We start from the raw sequence: 19,420 nt of genomic DNA on the forward strand, positions 1-19,420 counted from the left end.
TTGGTTGAAATGCCCTTAAATGAGATGCTAAATCTGTCATTGAATAAAAGCTGTTTTTACTTTTTCTTGAATTCGATTTTGAGTTTTTCCATTTCCCCTGTATGAAAGCTGACATGCTGCTGCTGCTTTTGTTGACATGTCTGTTTCATTTCAGGATCAACACCTGTAATTGGGCCAAGTGGGACAGATGCTCTTTCATCTCCTCTGTTTCTTTTCCCCCCCAAAACACAGACTTTAACCCACAACAAGTCTGACTGGAAGGGGGAAAAAATGGTGCACCAGTGGCAGTAAAGTTTAAACGTACACCTGTGTGTACATGTCTTTGTGTAGAGTAGGCTGGGAAGACACATCTTGATTCAAAAGCTATCGTGGAGAGGACATGCCGACCTTGTATGGGCCTCACGACTTTTAAGGGCTTTATTGAGGGTTAACCATCACATCCAAATTCCTAACCCTAATCCTAAAACTTAGTCTTAAGGTTAGGGGCTAGGAAATGAATGATGTCTGTTAGTGTCCTCACTAAGAATGATGTGTTTTTGTATGGGACCTGTTCTTTGTGAGGACCAAAAAGAATAGTAAGTGAGGAGATTTTGGGAATTTGAGTATGTGTGTGTGGTATTGATGGAAGCTGTGTGTGCACCGCCTGTTTGTGTGTGTGTGAGATGGACAGCCTCATGCTCACTGTGGACTGGTCTCTCCCTCTCTCCCTCTCTCTCTCTCTCTCTCTCTCGGCCCCACGCACTACACTCACACACACACTCACACGAGGCAGACCTGGAAAACCGGGACACTTCTCGCAGCTCCGCTCCATGCACCGGCTCCGTGGCGTGGACATTTTTTAATACATCATCACAGCCTGCTCTTGGGTTTTCCTTCCTCCCCTCCTCATTCTCATGTGGATTCTTTGCGCATCGCGCTCGCGGACGCAGCAGAGGTGTGTTTGAGCTGTTGAGCATTTTCCCACCCGGAGATGAACACATGAACGCTTGGTGAATGGGAAACACCAGCACGGAGGCAGCGCTACCTTCCCCCCATTTTGACAAGCTCGCTCGCTCCTCCGTTGGCGAGATTTGCGCACGCGACACCGGAGCCGGTGTGTGCGCTCTGCGGGGCCGGGCGCGCGTTGTCTGGGAGGAGTAGGGAGGATGGAGGCGTTTTTTACAGAGGTAAGCGACGGTCTTTATGTGTCCCTCTTACTGATTTGGTTCATTTTATTTGACAGTCGCGGTGTAGTGTGGATTTGCACCGATTGCATGGCTCAAGCTGCAAGATGTTCAGTTTTTTCCCCCCACATCGAGTTGTGTTGTGGCAGGTGATGCTTTGCTTCTGTTGATCATCATCATGATGAAGGAGCGGGCCTGGCTCGGTGCGAGCTCATTCGTCGAGTGGGAATAAACGAAAGCCCCGTTGTTTTTTTACGATCACCGCAAAGCGTCGCGGCTTGGCTGCGTGTGAGTGAATTCAGAGCAGAGCCGCAGATAAATTGGCCAAACGAGAGCTGACACTGGCTTTTGCCTCCATAAGGCTCGCTCCCGGATTAAAGCCAATCTGTCAACCGAGGGTGCACTCGCTGTACCCAGAGCTCTGTCTCTAAACCGCTCTGCTGTGAGGGCAGGAACCTTCTATGGTACTTTTTAATGCACAAGGTGTCAATGGGATGGAGCGGGGTGTCTATGGGTGGGTAAGGGCCGGCACACGTCTGCGGGAATTGAGGAGGTGATGGAGGAGGAGGAGGAGGGGGAGGATGGATATGTGTAGAGAGTCGAAGGAGGGGATGCGGAGGAGCAGGATGATGGTGGACTGAATAGTCAAAGACAGGAGGAAGATCAATCATAACTGAATATTAGATAAACCACTGGCTATGAGTGAATTCACTCTCCTGATCATTGTCTCACTGCCTGCTGGGAGAAGCCTATTGTCCCTCATTATCTCACAGAACCTCACTTCTTTAAAGGACCAGTGTGTTGTATTTGAAGGTTTTAAAATATGCTACCAATAAGTACGTTTTACAAATGATATCACAACGTGTTCACGTAGCCTTAGAATTAGCCTTTCATATGTACTACTCTATAGGCAAGGACCTTGCCACCATCTTGAGCCACCGTGTTTATATGGCAGCCCAAACACACCAGCCAGAGTGTGCATTTCATATTTTAAAGTGGAAGCTTACGACAGTACGGCATGTTTTCTGGTCTCCAAAGACAGCCCAAGTTTCTTGGCGTGTTTGGAAAAGGTAGGGGAATGTAGAGTCCTTCATTTGTTCTAATCTTCAGGCTCACTGTTAAGCCATGTTTTGGTACATAGTTTTTTTGTGTTTCCTTTAAATACTACCAAAATAACCAGGCCCAATCGTTCCATTCTTTGGCACCCTTCCCTCAGGGAACCAGACTGGAGTTAGGCTGGCTCCTCCCGCAACAGTCAGCTGTTCGGGCAACAGAAAAATATCGAGGCAAACGCCTGCAGTCGATTATCATGCAAAGGGTGATGTCTTGTTGAGACAAACCAAGCAGGAAAATACAGCTTCTGGTTGTCGTCTGTGGTGTTTTTGACTGATGCTTCATGTTCACGTCGTCGCTTGTCGTCGTCGCACCGGAACGACAGTCCAGTACGCGTAAAGGAACTAATCTCCGTTGAAATGCAAGCCACACCCAGGGCTTTATCATTCCAAAAAGCCACTTTAGTGAGGTTAAGTTTTCCTTCTCATATTTCTATTCCCCTGTCACCGTCCCCAGTTGATGGAGGCCTCTCACCTCATTCACTTTCAGTGGCACATGCACACACACACACACACACACACACGCAATCTGATGAAACACCTTTGTCTTGTCCAGTGATTTTGATGCCAATATCCGTCCTCTTGAGGCTACTTATCCTTCTCCCCCCTAAGTTAATCTGATATGGCTTTAAATGCCCCTCATATTGGCAGTGATGTCATGCCATTTATTAGTGTGTGTGTGTATGTGTGTGTGGGGTTGTGTCGGACACTTCTCTTTCTAGATGTTGCTGAGGCTTACAGCAACGAGTTGAGGTACTATCAATACAAACACTACACGACATGACCAGGATTACCAGCCACAGTGAAATGGTTCAACCATCTCGTCTGCTCCACTTCCTCTCAGTCTGTGCGCGATAAATTGATCATGGCCATTGATCCACAGACCGCCACATAAAAAACCCTGCAGCCCCACACAATACACTCGTGAGACTTGAAAATGGACCGAGTTATTGAGTTCTACAATGTATTCACGCTCACACTCCTCACATCCAGAATAAATGACTTAATATAATGAGTAATCAATCCTCTCAGAAGGTGTCTGTCCAACATCCACTCATTCATTCCTCTGCTGTCCCGGTCACTCCACCCCTCAGTCTGTGACATCCCTGCATCATTCCTCCATTTGTCGCTCAGTCTATCCTTAAAAACCAGAAGGAGTGAACAGCTGACCCTTATCTCTGTCCTACTCTGTTTCCACCAAGGCAGAAAACATGATAGCTGGCCGACCGGCCAAGCATGAAATGTCAGGTGGCTTTAGATGACTGTGTAATCCCCTCATTTTTTTAAATGGTTGCTTAGTTGCTGAATATGTTGCAGTGCTCCAAATCAAAAACAAAACTCGATGCTCTTTCCAATGTTGGTAACTGAACAACACTGTTCATGCTACTGGGGATAAACGGTCAGTAGTTTTAGTTATTTACTGTAGAATGTTTTCAAATTTCAACCCTGACGTTGAGCAGAGAAGGATCGAATATGAAGGCCACACACTTGGTGTAGTGGGATTCGAGCCCCGGGTTGGAACGAGGGCCTTTCTGCATGGAGTTTGCATGTTCTCGCTATGTGTGCGTGGGTTTTCTCCGGGTTTCCTCCCGCACTCTGAAAACATGAAGATTGTAGGGGATTAGGGAAATTGGTCGCTCTAAATTGACTGTAGGTGTGAGAGTGAATGGTTGTTTGTCTCTATGTGGCCCTGTGATGGACTGGCGAACTGTCCAGGGTGTGACCTATGTCAGCTGAGGTTGGCACAGCACCCCCCCCGCAACCCTCTGGTGGAGGATAAAGTGTTAGATAATGGATGGTTCAAACATGAACTACTGAGAAAACAAAAATATAAAGCTATACATTTATTTTGTGACGTGACCATTCAGGACCCAGGAGCAGGCAGGCAAGGACACGTAGCTGGTTTGGACTATTATTAAAAAAATTATGAACAATGAGAGAATAATGTAGCTGGATGCAGGAAATGGAGATGGCAAAACAGCTCCAAATGGTAGTGAGGATAGCCGTCAGAGACAGCATGCAAACGTGGCTGAGCGCTGAGCACAAGCAACAATGGGCTCAGACATTTCTCCCAGCTAACATTCTACACGCATGTACAGTATGTTTACCCACGATGCCCTGCATTGTAGTCCACTTCCTGCATCTGGACCAGAGTTCGGTTGCACATTCTCACCTCCCTAAACAAACTGGACTTTACGAGCAAATGAACTAGGGTTCGATTAAGAAGGAGCTGGTGTGAATGCACCCAGAGAAGCAGGAGGGGAGCAAGGAAGCGCAGGAGGAGACACAGGCAGAGCTTGACATATTTAGTACCACCTGGATTGGTTGTAGCAGTTATTCACTAAGCATTGGTGACATGTTACTATTAATGTTGATGTTAGTAAACCAGGCCTGTCGACCTTTGCCCCCTCAGGCTAATTTATCACAGAATTTGTACCGATGGCTTCCAAGAGCATAACAACGCAAACAGAAGCCAGGAATGGGAACGACAATAACTCTCTTGACTACAGTTTAGTGTCATGTCTGTTCTTTTTACCATCAAAATGCTGTCCTCTCAACACCTGGATCTGTGTGTGTGTGTGTGATGTTGATGACATTTTGTCTCCGATGTGTATCTGTGTGAGGTGACAGGTTGAGCTCGACCGCAGGTGTGCTGCCATCATAAACTGTCCATGTGAATGTGGAGTCAAACCTCTGCCGTTAATAGTCTCACTGTCGACTGTCCCCGTCGCTGTCCATCGCTCTCCTCGTCTTCTCATTCTCTCGTCTTCGCTCTGCCACTTTCTCCCCGACTGTGAAATTATTATTCATGACTAATTTGTTGAGTGGCCACTCGTTTAAGAGCAACCAAAGGCTTTCTCGCGCTGAAGTTCCTCTTTTACGCGGTGACCCGCAGTAAAATATTAATCATGGGGATTCATTCTGTGTGGCTGCATGCACATAAGCTGTGAAACATTCATGCAAACAGCAGCACAAAAAAGCTGCTTTCGGGGGATTGTCCCCAGCGTTTTGGACAATGAGCAACACTCTGATTATAGGAAAAGTAGTTCATTTTGTGAAATGCACGTTGAAAACAGAGCGGGTAAAACAGCACATAAAACATATGGATCTGTATTATGTAGGATTCTGTGTTTCAGCAGAGGGAAGGCAACAGTCAGTGGAGATGTGTGACCTATATTCAGCAGCTCCAAACACATTTGTTCTGCTCAGGAGCTGCTTCAGCTCTCTCTCTCCCTCTTTTCCTCTGATGCATACTCTCTTTCCCTGCGGCCACTCTCTTGGTGCCTCTGCATCTTGCTTAACCAGCCACTTTCTGTGCCACTCTTCAGCACTGTCTCTCTCTCTCTCTCTCTCTTCTGGCATTCTTCCAGCTCTCCATCCTCTCACATCTCCTCCTTGTTCTACATGATTAAATTGCACTGAAGCTGTTTGTGTGTGAATGTGTGAATCAAACGTCTCCAAGAAGAGTCATGTGCTTCTTTTACCAGGCCGGTGATGAAGCTGCAAAATGTGACTGAAAAAAATGATAAATGATCACTGTTATCTGGTGTTTTCAAACTGATTCGATGGACTTTAGGTCACTTATTTACTGAAAATGTGCGTACAGATAGATACAGCATATGCTATGTTGTAAAAACTCCAAACTACACACTCTTTATACACACTTATACACTCTTTGTAATTTTCTTCACTAACACTGCATTGTTTGTTGTTCTAAAAACAGGTTAAATGCACTATATATAAAAAATCAGACAAAACATCGCAGCATATCCAACAATCCTCTGCCAAAGCTTGACTGAAAGAGACTGTTTCCATGGCGCCCCGTTTCCACACTGTTGCCGTGGAGTCTTGTTGCCAGGGTCCTGGTGGATGGAGGGCGTGTGACTGTAGTTTAATCCAAGATGAGAGTGAACATGATAATTAGCGCACTGAAAACTGACCTCTGAAGGAGCATCTGCACTGTAGAGACACACACACAAAACACACAGAATAGCATCATCAGCTGCTTTGATTCCTGCTTATACTGAAGTGATTGACTCTGATCTGGTTTCCTTTGGATGAATTGTTAATGTGTTTGTTCTGGAATCTGGGACATGTTTAAGTTTATCAGTGTAAAGCTTCAGAATAACAGCAGATAAACAGAGAAGAGTTACAGCTCTACATACAGTAACTGTGTAACTGTGTGGGTTTGTTTGCTACATTCGTCACATGTTCTCACAAGGATGTAAAAAAGAGGCTGTTTTGTTAGTTTAGACAGGATTCAAAAGGAGCCATTTTAGTGTTAATTGCTTGTTAAGGTCATGAATCACAGGCATTCAATTCTGTTGCAGTTTAACTTTGTGTCTTTAGTTTGTGGAACTGTCCCCAGTTTCTGCTACAAAAAAAATGGATTGCTGGCAATTTCTAGGTAAAACGTATTATTAAAAGGTAATTTTACTGGATTTTTGAGCCTAAAAAGATGGGACTCATCCGTAGGTGACACACTTACACACACAGGCACGGATGCACATACCCATTCATGTTGTTCCTCCACTTCCTGCAGCCATAATCCTCCGAGGGCTTTTAATCTTCCATTAAAGGTGATTGTATTATTACCTTTAATGGAATATTACTGGCACAGTTGAGGTCCCTAATGCAGACGGCACTGAACTGGAGGATGTGCTGTAGGTTAGAGAGCTGATGTCAGAGTAATGTTGCATATACTATACAGCATCCTCCATTATATCCACAGAAAAAAAAAGGTTTCACATTATTCAGTGCATATAGGAGTCAGTATAGTACATATGGTTTGAGAACAGTTTTTAAAGGGAATAAGGTGACGATAGAATATTAGAAAGAATAGAAAGAATTTTCTTGAATTAATATGAATACATTTCCCAAGATTCTCAAGGTTTACCTTGCTGTCATTCATCATGTTATAGACATGGGGGATGAAAATTGTCGCTCAGGACCAGCAGAAATAAATATACAGTAAGTACCTAAAAACAAAAATATAAACCTAAATAAATAAAACCCAGTTAGCATCGTGTTTTTTTTTTAAAAAAAAGGAAAGAAAAAAAGTGCATATCAGTGGGAAAAAGTAAGGACAGTGCAGCAAGTGCAGAGGACAGTCTGAGGCAAAGAGTTCAAGGAAGAAGCTGCGCCTCAGCCTTGTTGTCCGAGCTCTGAGGCTGTGCAGCTTGTCACTGTTACCATATCTTGTGATTCTCGGACGTATCAGATGCCACAGTGTGGTTTACTGAAGCTCACGGTCGGAGGCAGACAGACAAACAGACACACATGCATTCAAAGTCAACTCTAAATGCACTCCTGACCTTTGGTCTCTAGAGACCCCACTGTGCCCTCCCACCACTGCCCTGGTCATTAGTTATCTTCCATTAACTGGTAGCTCATCAGTGTCTTCTTCAACACTGTTTACTTTTAACTTGCTGCTGGTCACCATGTGTTTCTATGATTAATCTCTGTTGTGGTTTCCCTTCCCAATAGAATCAATTTATCGATCAATCAATAGAAGTGTTTCCAATAATAATATATATTCAGTATTGGTACTATGTGCTGGTGTCCATCCATGAAGATCCCAGTCATGCCAAAGTGTAAACACATGATGTCTTGGTTTGTGACAATGGGCACTACAGTATGTCACATTAGGCCAAAACAGACATGACGACCAGTCTTCACTGATGTGATGACCTTAAGAGGAAGAGGGGCTGGACCATGTCATCTGAAGTGGTGTGTGATACTTGCTGTATTGGGTTGCAAGAAGAGGACGGGTCGGGCTGTTAATCCCTCAAAGAGAAGTTGATATAACTTCATCAACTTCATCACTCCACTTTTGCTTCTCCATTTTGTTTGTTTATGCCTGTTACTTTAGTACGTGCAGAACAAAAATCCCTCATGCCAGACTCTGTCGAGAGGTTTTGAGGCGTCCCAGGTCTGTCCTTGACTTTCATTCAGTACACAATGATACATTACTTTTTTTTGGGGCATATTTTTGACCCTGTATGTCTGTTGGATCGCCGTCATAATGTACTTTTTTATAATACCCAGGTTACTATGCGGTGATGTCATAATATACCCTACTGTGATATTATATTGTAGTATAATACATTCAATCATTATCAGACTGCCTCCAGGCCGAGGACGCACACACCCACACAGACATGTACACGTATGTGATGTATGATTCTGCAGATTTAAGACCTCATATTTCTCCTGAACGTCTGCCATGTTTCTCCCAGTGTAAATGTGCAGTCACTCACTCAGGTGTAGGAGGAGGACAAAATGTCTGAATCAAGATAAAGCTTTCATTAATTTGATGTTCTCGCCTGAAACTGCCTCGACTCAGACAAGAATCACTCGCCAAAGAAATTCAGCAGGTACCATTTCACGCCCTGGATGTTAAGGTGTTCCTTCAGCTGGTTGGTTAGAGAGCTGGGTTGTGAGAGGTCAGAGGTCGTGTTTGAGGGTAAAGTGACAATTGAGGGGAGTTGCGGTTTAATGGCGCTTGACGAACAGATGATAGACGGAGGCGGAGGCCTGTGTTTGACCATGGCCTGGTTTGGATTTCATTGAGCAGGAAAAGAGCAGTGTGGAGAAATATTCAGAGTTTGTTGTCATGCATGGCCATCGCTGCCTGTCTGGGCCAGTAATAGACTAGGGGGAGGGGAGGAGGACACTAAGGAGGAGGAGGAGGAGGAGAACGAGGGTGTTGGTGGGTGTAGGTTGTAATGCTGGCAGGTCATTTATAACCTTCCGTCTTCCTTTCACTGTATTTGCCCCAGAGATTGCACACGGCTCAGGCAAAGTATATCGATCTGGGACGAGAGACCCATTTACTTAAATGGGGAGACAGTTAAAGAGCAAAAATGCAAATTATACTCTAGTTTCTGAAGAGAAACTGGCTCCGTCACATTTCACCTCTACCACCCACCACTCAGCCCGATCTCTGTGTTTGCATAGTATACAACGTATAGACCTATGACGCTTTTCCACTACATAGTCCTGGCTCGCCTCATAGTACCATCACTATAGTACCTCCTCAAGGTGGGCGGAGTCATCACAGCACCGCTGCATGAAACTGCCATGACTCCATTCTACATGCGACACACAAACTTGCAAAGCATTTGTTTTCAGTGTAACTGAATCATTAGAATCAGTTAATTAAAAATATTAGTTATAATATCAGTACGTCCTCTATGACCGGAGCACAGACTCCGTCTGTCACAGTCACTGAACTGAAATACAGCCGGAGGGGTTGTAATGCGGCTCGCAGACTCCTCTGATAAATTTGAGATTTTAGACATTTCCTTTGCTAAATGTTGGAGAGGAACGCATGTTTTCAGACATTTTAAGTGTTTTTAACTGATCTGCAGTTCAGCATTGTGTGCTTTGATTCTCGCATTGGACATTGTGCTGACAGCAGCTTTATTTATGACGATGGCAAAATGCATTGCTGGCAAAAACAAGTTGCAAGCTCCTTGTGGCAACGGGCCGGGGTAAAAATGAGAAATGGGACTGGGCCCATGAATGTTACTTGAATTCGCTTCAGGGGGCTATTGCTTAAGGGCCTGTATTAGAGGTTTAACTGGGGTCAGGGGTCATTTAATCAGTTAAAACAGGATGGGGTGAAATGAACTGCGCGAAGGGAGCCTTTGGCCAAAGAGGTCACCAGGTCAAATCACAGCATCATCACCACTGTGATGGCTCTGTGTGCTGGAATCTGACCGGCCAGTGATTTGGAGAGAAGGAACGAGAGGGGCTGAGAGAGCGAGAGAGTGCGAGAGAGAGAGAGAGAGAGAGAGAAAGCAAGCCTGTTCATGCAAAGATAAGAGTAAATTATCATTTAATGCAACATGCAGTCAGTGAATCACAGAGCTCAGACACACAAACACTTAAAAATGTCTATAAGAGATTACACATGCATTCATCATTTTCTTAATGCCATTGTGTTCTCTTCTTTATGTCTGTAAACATCAGTGGCTGACGTCCGGCCACTGTTAATGAAGCCGTGAGTAGTGAGCGAGTTTTTGCTGCTAATATCAACAAAGACACCCACAGAGGAGCATAAAGAGTAAAAGAGCTTCATCAAGTGCAGCAATACAGGAAAGTGTGTGTGTCAGTGTGAATACAACATAATGAGAAGAGGAGTAGAGTGTGAGATAAAGGTTGTCAGGCAATGCTGGGGGCGTGGGACCATCTGTTACTAAAAAGACTCAATTTTCTGTTCCTCCCCTGCTATCCACGTTCTTCATTTACACACATCTGGTGTGTGTTTAAGGCTCCAACTCTCTTCTCAGTTTTTAAATCAGGAAAATGCGTCTCGATCAATAATGTGTCAAAACTCCTCCACTTCTCTCCTCGTTCCCTCTGTGTTCTCACTTCTCTGCCTCCACTGTTATGCTTTGCCCCTTTTTAGGGGTTGGAGGTCAAAGGGCAGTGTCTGCATGAAAGAGGGTTTTGTGTGTGTGTGAAAAGGTCCAGGAAGAGCACACTTCCTCTCAACCTGAGACCCCCCCCCATGTCTTCACCTCTTCACCTTTAAATGTAATGATTTACATTATGTAAGACACGTCCACTGTAGGTCCCTACAACACACGCACACACACATGGAGCACTGTTGCTTCACCTTGATAGAAGATCCAGATGTTCGTCCTCGTCTCCCGTTAAACACATCTGTCTGCGCATCTGTGCTGAGTTACATGCAATAGGTGAAATGAACGGTCAGTGATTGTAACACAAAGTATGTTTCATTGTTATTCTAACGATTCTTGTCTCAATTAAATGTAAATAAATAAATGTCAGAAAATGGTGCACTATTTGACCAGCAGTTTATTAGAATATGCAGTTAAATGAAAATCTTTCAATTTAAATTTGTGGAGCCGGATTCTGCAAATATTATTATATTTGCTTGATAATTCATACAATTATCTATTCATTTAAAATGTATGGCTTACCTTAAGAGTTGCATCTTAATTGTGTTGATAAACTACTGTACAGAGTTCATCTGAATATGAATATGAGTTGAGTGCACATTGCAGTTCTTAAAGCTGCAGTGTTGGTGCCTCTGTTCACTGCTGTCAATCATCCTTCAAGCATTATTATATATAGTTTAACGTTTTAATTTCACTCATGAACTTTTTTCTTGGCTCTACTTTGTGTTTTCAGTCATGTCCTTTACTGTACGTAAAACAAATTGTTTACCTTTTAAGAGTTTTAACGTTATCCAATCATGTGTCTGTGTGATGCAGGGAGCCCGTGTCTGGGTCAGAGAGAAGGAGCAGTTTGTTCCTGCAACTGTAAACTCCTGCGATGGAACCCTCGTGCTCACGACCGACTATGGGGAGGTAAGAAATGTTGTTCCGCGTAGCCTATTATCAAGTACTATTGCACTGTTTACATCCGACACTATTCTGCATTTAAGTTATCTTACTGTAATGGTATAGATAGAAGATGATGTTTGTTTGTACGATCAGTTTCAGTTGTCAGATTGAAGAACACGTGGTCTGATGTTGCTTCACGTCACATTTAAACCAGGAAAAGTTTGACTGACTACTTGTTATAGTACAGATATTCAAATTCTGAAGACCAAGGTTTGGATTTCTTTTTAATAAACTCAATATTGAGAGATGACGAGACAAAAAAACAAGGTAAAAGAGATACATGTTTTGTGGATTAAATCCCAAAGCAACTAAAAGCTCATTTTTTATTCATACAGAGAGGTTTGTGTTGAGACAATTTTTAAAATGTAATTATCTCCTAATGTAAGTGGAACAGTTCATTTATTTAGCAAACCCTCTACAGGATGTGAATCAGTCAATTGCAAACACTGTACAGATTTGATGAGTTTAAACTAGACAGGAGAAGTAAACAGTGCCAGTGTCGCCGCTTGTAACGGGTCGTCCGTGCTGCTCACAAAGGTCAGAGTGCGGGTGAAGCAGCTGAGCAGATTCTCTGCATGTGGATCAATGGAAACCTGTGTTCATCATGCTCCACTTTCTTTCATCCTCCACATGCATATTCAAAATTCATCCCTGACACACTTTCAGCCTCCAGAGGAGAGCCATGACAATAGATGAAGAGAATTATGGGAGCACAGATGAAAACGCTTGTTTCGGGATTGTTTTAGAATGTTGCCTGGACACCAACCCTCGCAAAACACCACACTCCCTACCAAAATAATGACATTGAATGTGATTTTGAGCATCTGTACACATACATACACTCATATATTCTGAACCAGAGCGAGGGTATGCGCTCCAGTTGGCAGTATTTAGATGGTACTAATAATAGACTTGGCTCTGTAGCCTGAATTCAAGTGTCTCAGTTTGCTCATTGTATGCCCCAGAACATCCACAGAACATATTCCCTTGCTTACAGATGTACAATGGACTCTGAAAGCCTCATCTTTTTCATGTAGCTGTAGGTCAGAGTTTCTGTCCGTGGACACATCAAGGACAGACGGGCATTTCCCAAAAGAGAGGGTTAGTTTTTGGAGCAGGCGTTCTCTTTACTCTGGATTATGAACGGCCATAACCTCCCCAGCCCCCATCCAGCTCTGCCTCCCTCTCTGCGAGCCGCTGGTGTTCAAATGTAATAGGCAGTGGTGAATATTTGATGGAGCATCAGCAGGATGAGGAGAGGTTTATGCTGTTACAGGAACAGGATCTGACCCATGCAAACAGAACTCCCATCTATTCCCGTTGCTTTGGGTCAAAAAATACTTTTTAGCTTTTGGTGACTGCAGAGCTCGGTAAATCCCTTAAGCATTTTGAATTGTTCAAAGAGTCAAACCAATAAAACGGCTAATGCTGAAGCCAAAGGGAGTAGAAAGCATAACTGTAACAGAGTATTGTTTTTCTTCTCGTGTTTCCCTCCCTGTTACGCTGTCACTCTGTTCCTTTGATCTACAGACCCTGACCCAGTTCACCACATTACAAACACTGTGGCTGCAAAACTATCGCGTTAAATCAGCTCAACTACCGCGGGTATACTATATATAACCCTTTCTATAATTTAAGCAAAACTTTACCCTGCTTTCTTGTAACATAGTCTGAATCTGAATATTAAATACTGGCAATAAAGGAGCACTCAGACATTGGATAGCTGACTTCATGTTGCCTGAATTTGGAATTTAAGGGGGAAATTTATGTCTTATGCTGAAGACTAATTGTAATGTCCTAATGTGGACCTGCATTTGACATATGTACACCTAATAGGATTATAGTGTACATGGAAAAATAGAGTATGTAGACCTTGAGCTCACACACACACACACACATATACTCACTCAGAGGTTATGACTAGGACGAGTTATGGATAACGAGTGACCTGGATTTCAACAGTCGGCGCGAAAGCTGCAGTGAGAGCTCACGCGAGCACAGAACATGCTGCAGGGACGCCTCTGGTCCTACAGACCACAGACTTGGACACACACGGACTCACACAGGAAACACTGACACACACTTTGTTGAATTTGCCAAACGAGATGTACAAAAGTGACTCTTTTTTTAGCCTGATTTGGCACAGAAACAAGCTTATGTTACGATGTGATCTCCCGACCCACAGCTCAACTGTAGCCCTCCAATGACCGTTACCTAAAACAGCGTTAAATTGTCCCACACGCTGTCCCCTGCTGTCTGTCTCCATGACTTTGTGCCACAGTAAAGTGGCTTGAAACACTGTTTAAAATTCATGCCCGTTATGCTGATACAGGAGGCCGTTAGCTGCAGCTGCTCCTCCTGCATCTGATACACTAATCTTCAAAAAAGGCACATTACAGAAATATCTCCTCCATGTTCCGCCCGTCTAATCTGGACCACAGAGGTGAGGAGAGGGAGAGAAAGAGAGAGGGAGGGGAGAGCTGCAGGTGCACACATAACTGTGTGATACTGTATCCTCCCCTGGTGAATGTACATCTGCAGAATATATAGGTCACTGTGCCCACAGCTCTCTCACTGATCTCCTCCCTCTGCAGCTAATCTGTGAAGTCAGATGAAGAGGGTGTGCATGAAGACCATTACTCTCTCTCTCTGTGCAAAAAACAAAAAAAATACTTTCCTTCGAGACACAGCTGGAGCTGAATCAGCTCTGTGTGAACTCATGTGACAATGGTTTATATTTAAAAGTTTAGAATTTTCCGCTTTAACCGACTTTTCTGGTCAAATGAAGGTTAAAGTGAATTTAAAAATAGGATTTTTCTTTTTGCAATTCAAAACAGATTTTCTGCAGTTTTCCTGACTATTTCTGTCAGTCCAGTATCTACTCTGTGTTGGTCTCTCTGTCACTGTGCAACACTCTCAATGTCGTGTTTATGTTGCGGTGATGATGAATTATTGAAATTCCAGATTCCCAGTGAATATGACTCTCTTTGCATCTGCTTTACAATCTGTGCACGTTCCCCAAATGGAACAGAAGCTCAAATGTTATCTTATTGTCGTAAGGTCAGATGGAGGGTTGATCAGAGCATGTCGCCACAGGAGACCAAACCTGACCGAATGTGTCTAACGTTTGTTTTGAAACCGGGAAACCAACACAGACCTGGAATCGTACCCAGCACCTTCTTGCTGTGAGGCAACAGTGCCAACCTCTTCTAACCACCGTGAATAATTGTTGTCTAGTTGCACTCTCAGAATCATCTGCAGTGGAACGCGCGTGTTTGTGTGTGAAGCCTTATCGTCTGCTGCACTATAATTAACTCTGAATTGCAAAGGCATGCTTGACTTTCTGAAATGGCTCTCCGTAAAGCGTTAAGTACAGCCAAGAGTCTCAGAATGAGCAAATTAGACATTAAGTAAATGTGCGTGAGTGAGCACTGCAAGAGCTATGATTATCAGGTTGACGGAGAAGATACCTGGGAAATACGGCGTGTAGGTACGCAAGCCAGCATTAAAGAGTAACTGTTGGGATTGCAGAGGGAAAGGGGAGTAAATTAATGAGCAGTGAGATGGAAGACATCAAGAGAACACACACACACACAGGCACAGAGAGAAGAGTAGCAAGTGACAGAGAGGGGGGAGGGATAATGGAGAGAGAGCATCAAGAGACCCGAGAGAGAGAGATAAAAACCCAAAGGGTGAGACATACAGACGAGCAGAATTCAAAAAGAAAAATTAAGATAAAGGGATTCACTAAGGATTAAAAAGTAAAAAGGGAAATTGAAATAATGTCACATACTTTCTGTCATCACTTTACCTCTGCATGTGTACCGATGTCAAATGTCAGTGCCTCTCATCACTGCAGACACGTCCAATCCAATGTATTTATAAAGCACATTTAAAACGGCACGTTTGACTGAAGTGCACATTTAAAATGATACTGTACATGATTAAGTGGATAGAATAGCACAGAAATGACTTCATTAGCTCACACATGGGCTACATGATGGCCCTGGGGTCAGATCCGGGCCCCTGAACCAGTTTTTTCCGGCCCAGTCTCACCTCAAGTTCACCTCAACTTTCGCTCAGCTTGCATGACAGACCTTGATCTGAGCTGTGATATTTCAGCACTTGTGACGATGGAATCGTAGCTAAGATCAAAAACAGAAAAATGGCCTCAGAACTTGATCCAGATCAGATCAAAGTCTGATATGGTGAGACAAGAAGATTCTGCAAACACAGACCAAACATTTACACATTAAAAGCATTGTCACTGCGAAGAACTTACTCACTTACTGTTGCATATAAAAAGGAAAATAATTGAATGATTCTCTTTTCCTTTAAAACCTTTTATTTGTGGCTCTTCACATGCTCAAAACAGTTCCCTGTGGCAATAAGGCCACCAGTAGATGATAAACGGGAACAGTAACAAAGCAGGCTATAAAAGCTCAACAATGAGCTGAAAGAAGCTGAAACAGCGTAGAGCTGTTGTTTTATTCTTAGAGCTTTATTTGAGGTCCAGAAACAGCTTTTTATTTGCAGACAGTTGACGATGTTTATGTTTTGTTTTTCTGCTGTGTGACTGAAAGCGATGTATTTAATAAAAGGACGCCAGTCTGACACACTAACAACCCAGTAATGTAAGGAACAGAGTGACACACAGATTCTGGAATGAATGAATCACCTCCATGCTGAAATTTAATCACATTTATGTCCAGTGCTGCTGCTTCTGTGGACTAAGGGCAGTGAAGAAAGACAGGGATTTGATTTCAGGTCTGTCACACTCTCTCTTCTTCTCTGCCTCTGTCCTTGCACTCTTTTCCTTTCCTCCATGTGTATCTTCTTCTCCTACGTCCCATCACGTAACCAGGTTCCCCACCCACCTTGTCCCAGACTACGCTTGTTGCCATGGCGATGGATGACATAAAAGAGATAGGAGGTGTGGGGAGAAAAAGAGCTATGGCGCTTAGTATTCTGATCATGTGTTTCTTTTTGTCATTTGGTAAAATAAAATTCGGTATTGTCTTACTCCTGACTCATACACTTGTATGTTTGTCTTTGTCCTTGAGGACACATGATGCCTCGTAACACCAGCTGTAAATGTGTATTTTTACTTTCTTGCTGAGACATGTCAGTACAGTAAACATCAAAACATCCAGTGTTAAAAGCCTTCTCAATATAAGCCACTGATTTAAATACTCAAATGCACAGAGATTGTACAATTGTGAAAAACTAAGATACGGTCCCACTGTGAAGCTGCAGCTTAGTATATACTGGACAGATGTGACAGTTTAGTCACAAACTAATCCCCAAAACATTCACTTCAATTCAATTTATTTCCATCCATTCGTCTTCTACCGCTTTATCCTCCACGTGAGGGTCGCGGGGGGCGCTGGTGCCAATCCCATCTGACACAGGGCAACGGTGGGGTCACACTCTGGACTCTGAATAGAGACAAACAACCATCCACTCTCACTCCATGAGTTTCCATGTTTTTGGACCGTGGGAGGAAACCGAAGAACCCGGAGAAAAAACCACGCACACACACGTGAACATGCAAACTCCATGCAGAAAGACCCTTGTTTCAACCTATTTCCATTCAACTCAATTCAGAAATCTTTATTTGTCCCCAGGAATAATTTAGGGGTTCATTGAGCAAAGAAAAACACAATACAAACAAATGACAGTACGTAAGTAAGAGGTCGGAATCTATATAAAAACAAATGATTCACATTAGTTTCTGTGATAATGAGATTTCCTCCTAAAAATCATCACGTGCTGTTAAGTGATAAGTGAATGTGTCCCCGCTCCGTCCTCAGGTGCTGTACCTGCAGCAGGCCGAGGTCACCAGGGAGCGAGTGTATGCCATGCATCAGTCCAGCATCGACGGGGTGGAGGACATGTCGGCGCTGGCCGAGCTGCACGAGGCCGCCATCATGCACAACCTGTACCAGCGCTACCAGAAGGATAACATCTATGTAAGTGAACTGTGTGTGTGTGTGTGTGTGTGTGTGTGTACAGTCTTCACGGGGACCAAAACCTGGTCCTAATGAGGCAGAAGATGAGCAGTGGATGATCTCAGATGAGAGAGATGAGATTAAAATATGAATAGTGGTTATGTTAAGGTGAGAACTAGACAACACACAGTAAATGATTTCCAAACAATAACAAAGTCCTAGTTTGATGATGTAGGAGCTCTTTTTCCTGAAGTTGCTTTGGGTTCCAGTTTCAAGTGTGACACCAACTCTCCTTCCTCCTTCCCTTCCTCACTTCCTCCACTTGGTACCTCTCTAAAGCTGCTGAAGCATCAACCCCATCATCTCTAGGTCTATCACACATGCAACATTTCAAATTAAAAGCACTTTCTGTTCCTTCCTTAAATTCATAACATTTTTGTCAACAAGGCTTTTATTGTGAAACATTTGCACAAGTCTCTATTTATCGAATACAAAGGCAGATTTAGAGCGCATCATTGTACATTATTTATGTCAATTTTCTAAGGGAAACCCCAAAATACAGCAGCAGCCTTGCAAAGTGGATGATGTCATTAAAAGGCGACCAACGAAATGGTCCATTATTTATGGATTTAAAAAGTATTGGAAGCATTAAAAACATTATTTTTATTTTTTGCAGAAATGTTACATATAATATTATGTGTTGTTTTTACCCATGTTCTTGAAACTGCACTATGACCTTGACCATGACCTTGTGGAGCACTGAATTGACGGCAAACGCAGCTTCGGTGTAAACACAAACGATCGCGCAAAGATTAAGCAGTATAAATCTAATAAGACGTTCTGCTCTGCCGCCTCTGAGATCCAATATCTGATCATCTAATCATCAGAGAAATTAATCGCTGAAGCAATCTGTTTATGTCTGTGTCGTGAATGGACGCATTAGCTGATGCCCATAAAAGTCCTCACGCCGTGAAGAGACAAATGTCTCTGTGATTGTGATCATAGATCAAACTGCTGTGATCGCAGTTATGATACACGTGTGTCGAAAGTGGGACAGACTCATGGAAAATGTGAGGATCATCAGACAACAGACCAACGACAGCCTCTGTGGGTGGGACCTATAATCTAGATGATGAAATATTGTCCACACACAGATTTCCCATAAGCTGATCACAAGAATTTAGGCTTTCTGTGTCACTGTGTGTTCTGCAGCTCACTTTTATATGTGACGCTCCGACCGGGGGAACATGACATGTGGAGGCTTTTTTTTTGTTTTTAGACAGAAGACAAGGGAACACATATTTAAAAATAAAAATCTGACCTCCCTCCTCCATCTTCTTACTAACTTGACCTTAGCTTTCTAAAAAAATATCCAATGATCACTCCATATGCTGCTCCATATGCCCTTTATCCTCCAATTGATGACAAATGATGACAAAAAGACGTGAAATATCATATATCCTTCTCGTTTACAGACTAATATTGGCAGCATCCTGGCAGCTGTCAACCCCTACAAGCAGATCTCAGGTCTGTACGACCCCGACAGAGTTGACCTTTACTCCAAGCATCATCTCGGGGAGCTCCCACCTCACATATTTGCCGTGGCCAACGAATGCTATCGCTGCATCTGGAAACGCCACGACAGCCAGTGTGTCCTCATCAGGTGAGTCCACGCACGGGATCCTAGGACCAGGATTTAGTTTCACGATCAGAAGTGTCTTAGGTGTAAGGTAGTTCGGTTTTTGTCTGTTGCTGTTGTGTTGTTGTGTCTGTTAAACCAGGGTTTCTCAATCCTGGTCCTGTGGCCCCACTGC

At 43.5% G+C, this 19,420-nt stretch overlaps 1 protein-coding gene across 4 annotated transcripts in view; it reads left to right on the top strand.

The window, feature by feature from the left end:
- The first annotated feature begins 758 nt into the window (after positions 1-758).
- Positions 759-19,420, top strand: part of myo10l1 (myosin X, like 1) — a 39,098-nt gene continuing 20,436 nt past the window's right edge. For all 4 annotated transcript variants that reach the window (XM_044047246.1, XM_044047247.1, XM_044047248.1 and 1 more), the window contains exons 1-4: positions 759-1,166; positions 11,524-11,619; positions 17,469-17,627; positions 19,082-19,269. In XM_044047246.1, coding sequence (XP_043903181.1) covers positions 1,146-1,166; positions 11,524-11,619; positions 17,469-17,627; positions 19,082-19,269 — 464 coding nt within the window. In that variant the 5' untranslated portion in view covers positions 759-1,145. The remainder of the gene's footprint in view (positions 1,167-11,523; positions 11,620-17,468; positions 17,628-19,081; positions 19,270-19,420) is intronic.

Source organism: Solea senegalensis, linkage group LG16 (assembly GCF_019176455.1).
Source record: "Solea senegalensis isolate Sse05_10M linkage group LG16, IFAPA_SoseM_1, whole genome shotgun sequence".
Classification (NCBI taxonomy): Eukaryota; Metazoa; Chordata; class Actinopteri; order Pleuronectiformes; family Soleidae; genus Solea; species Solea senegalensis.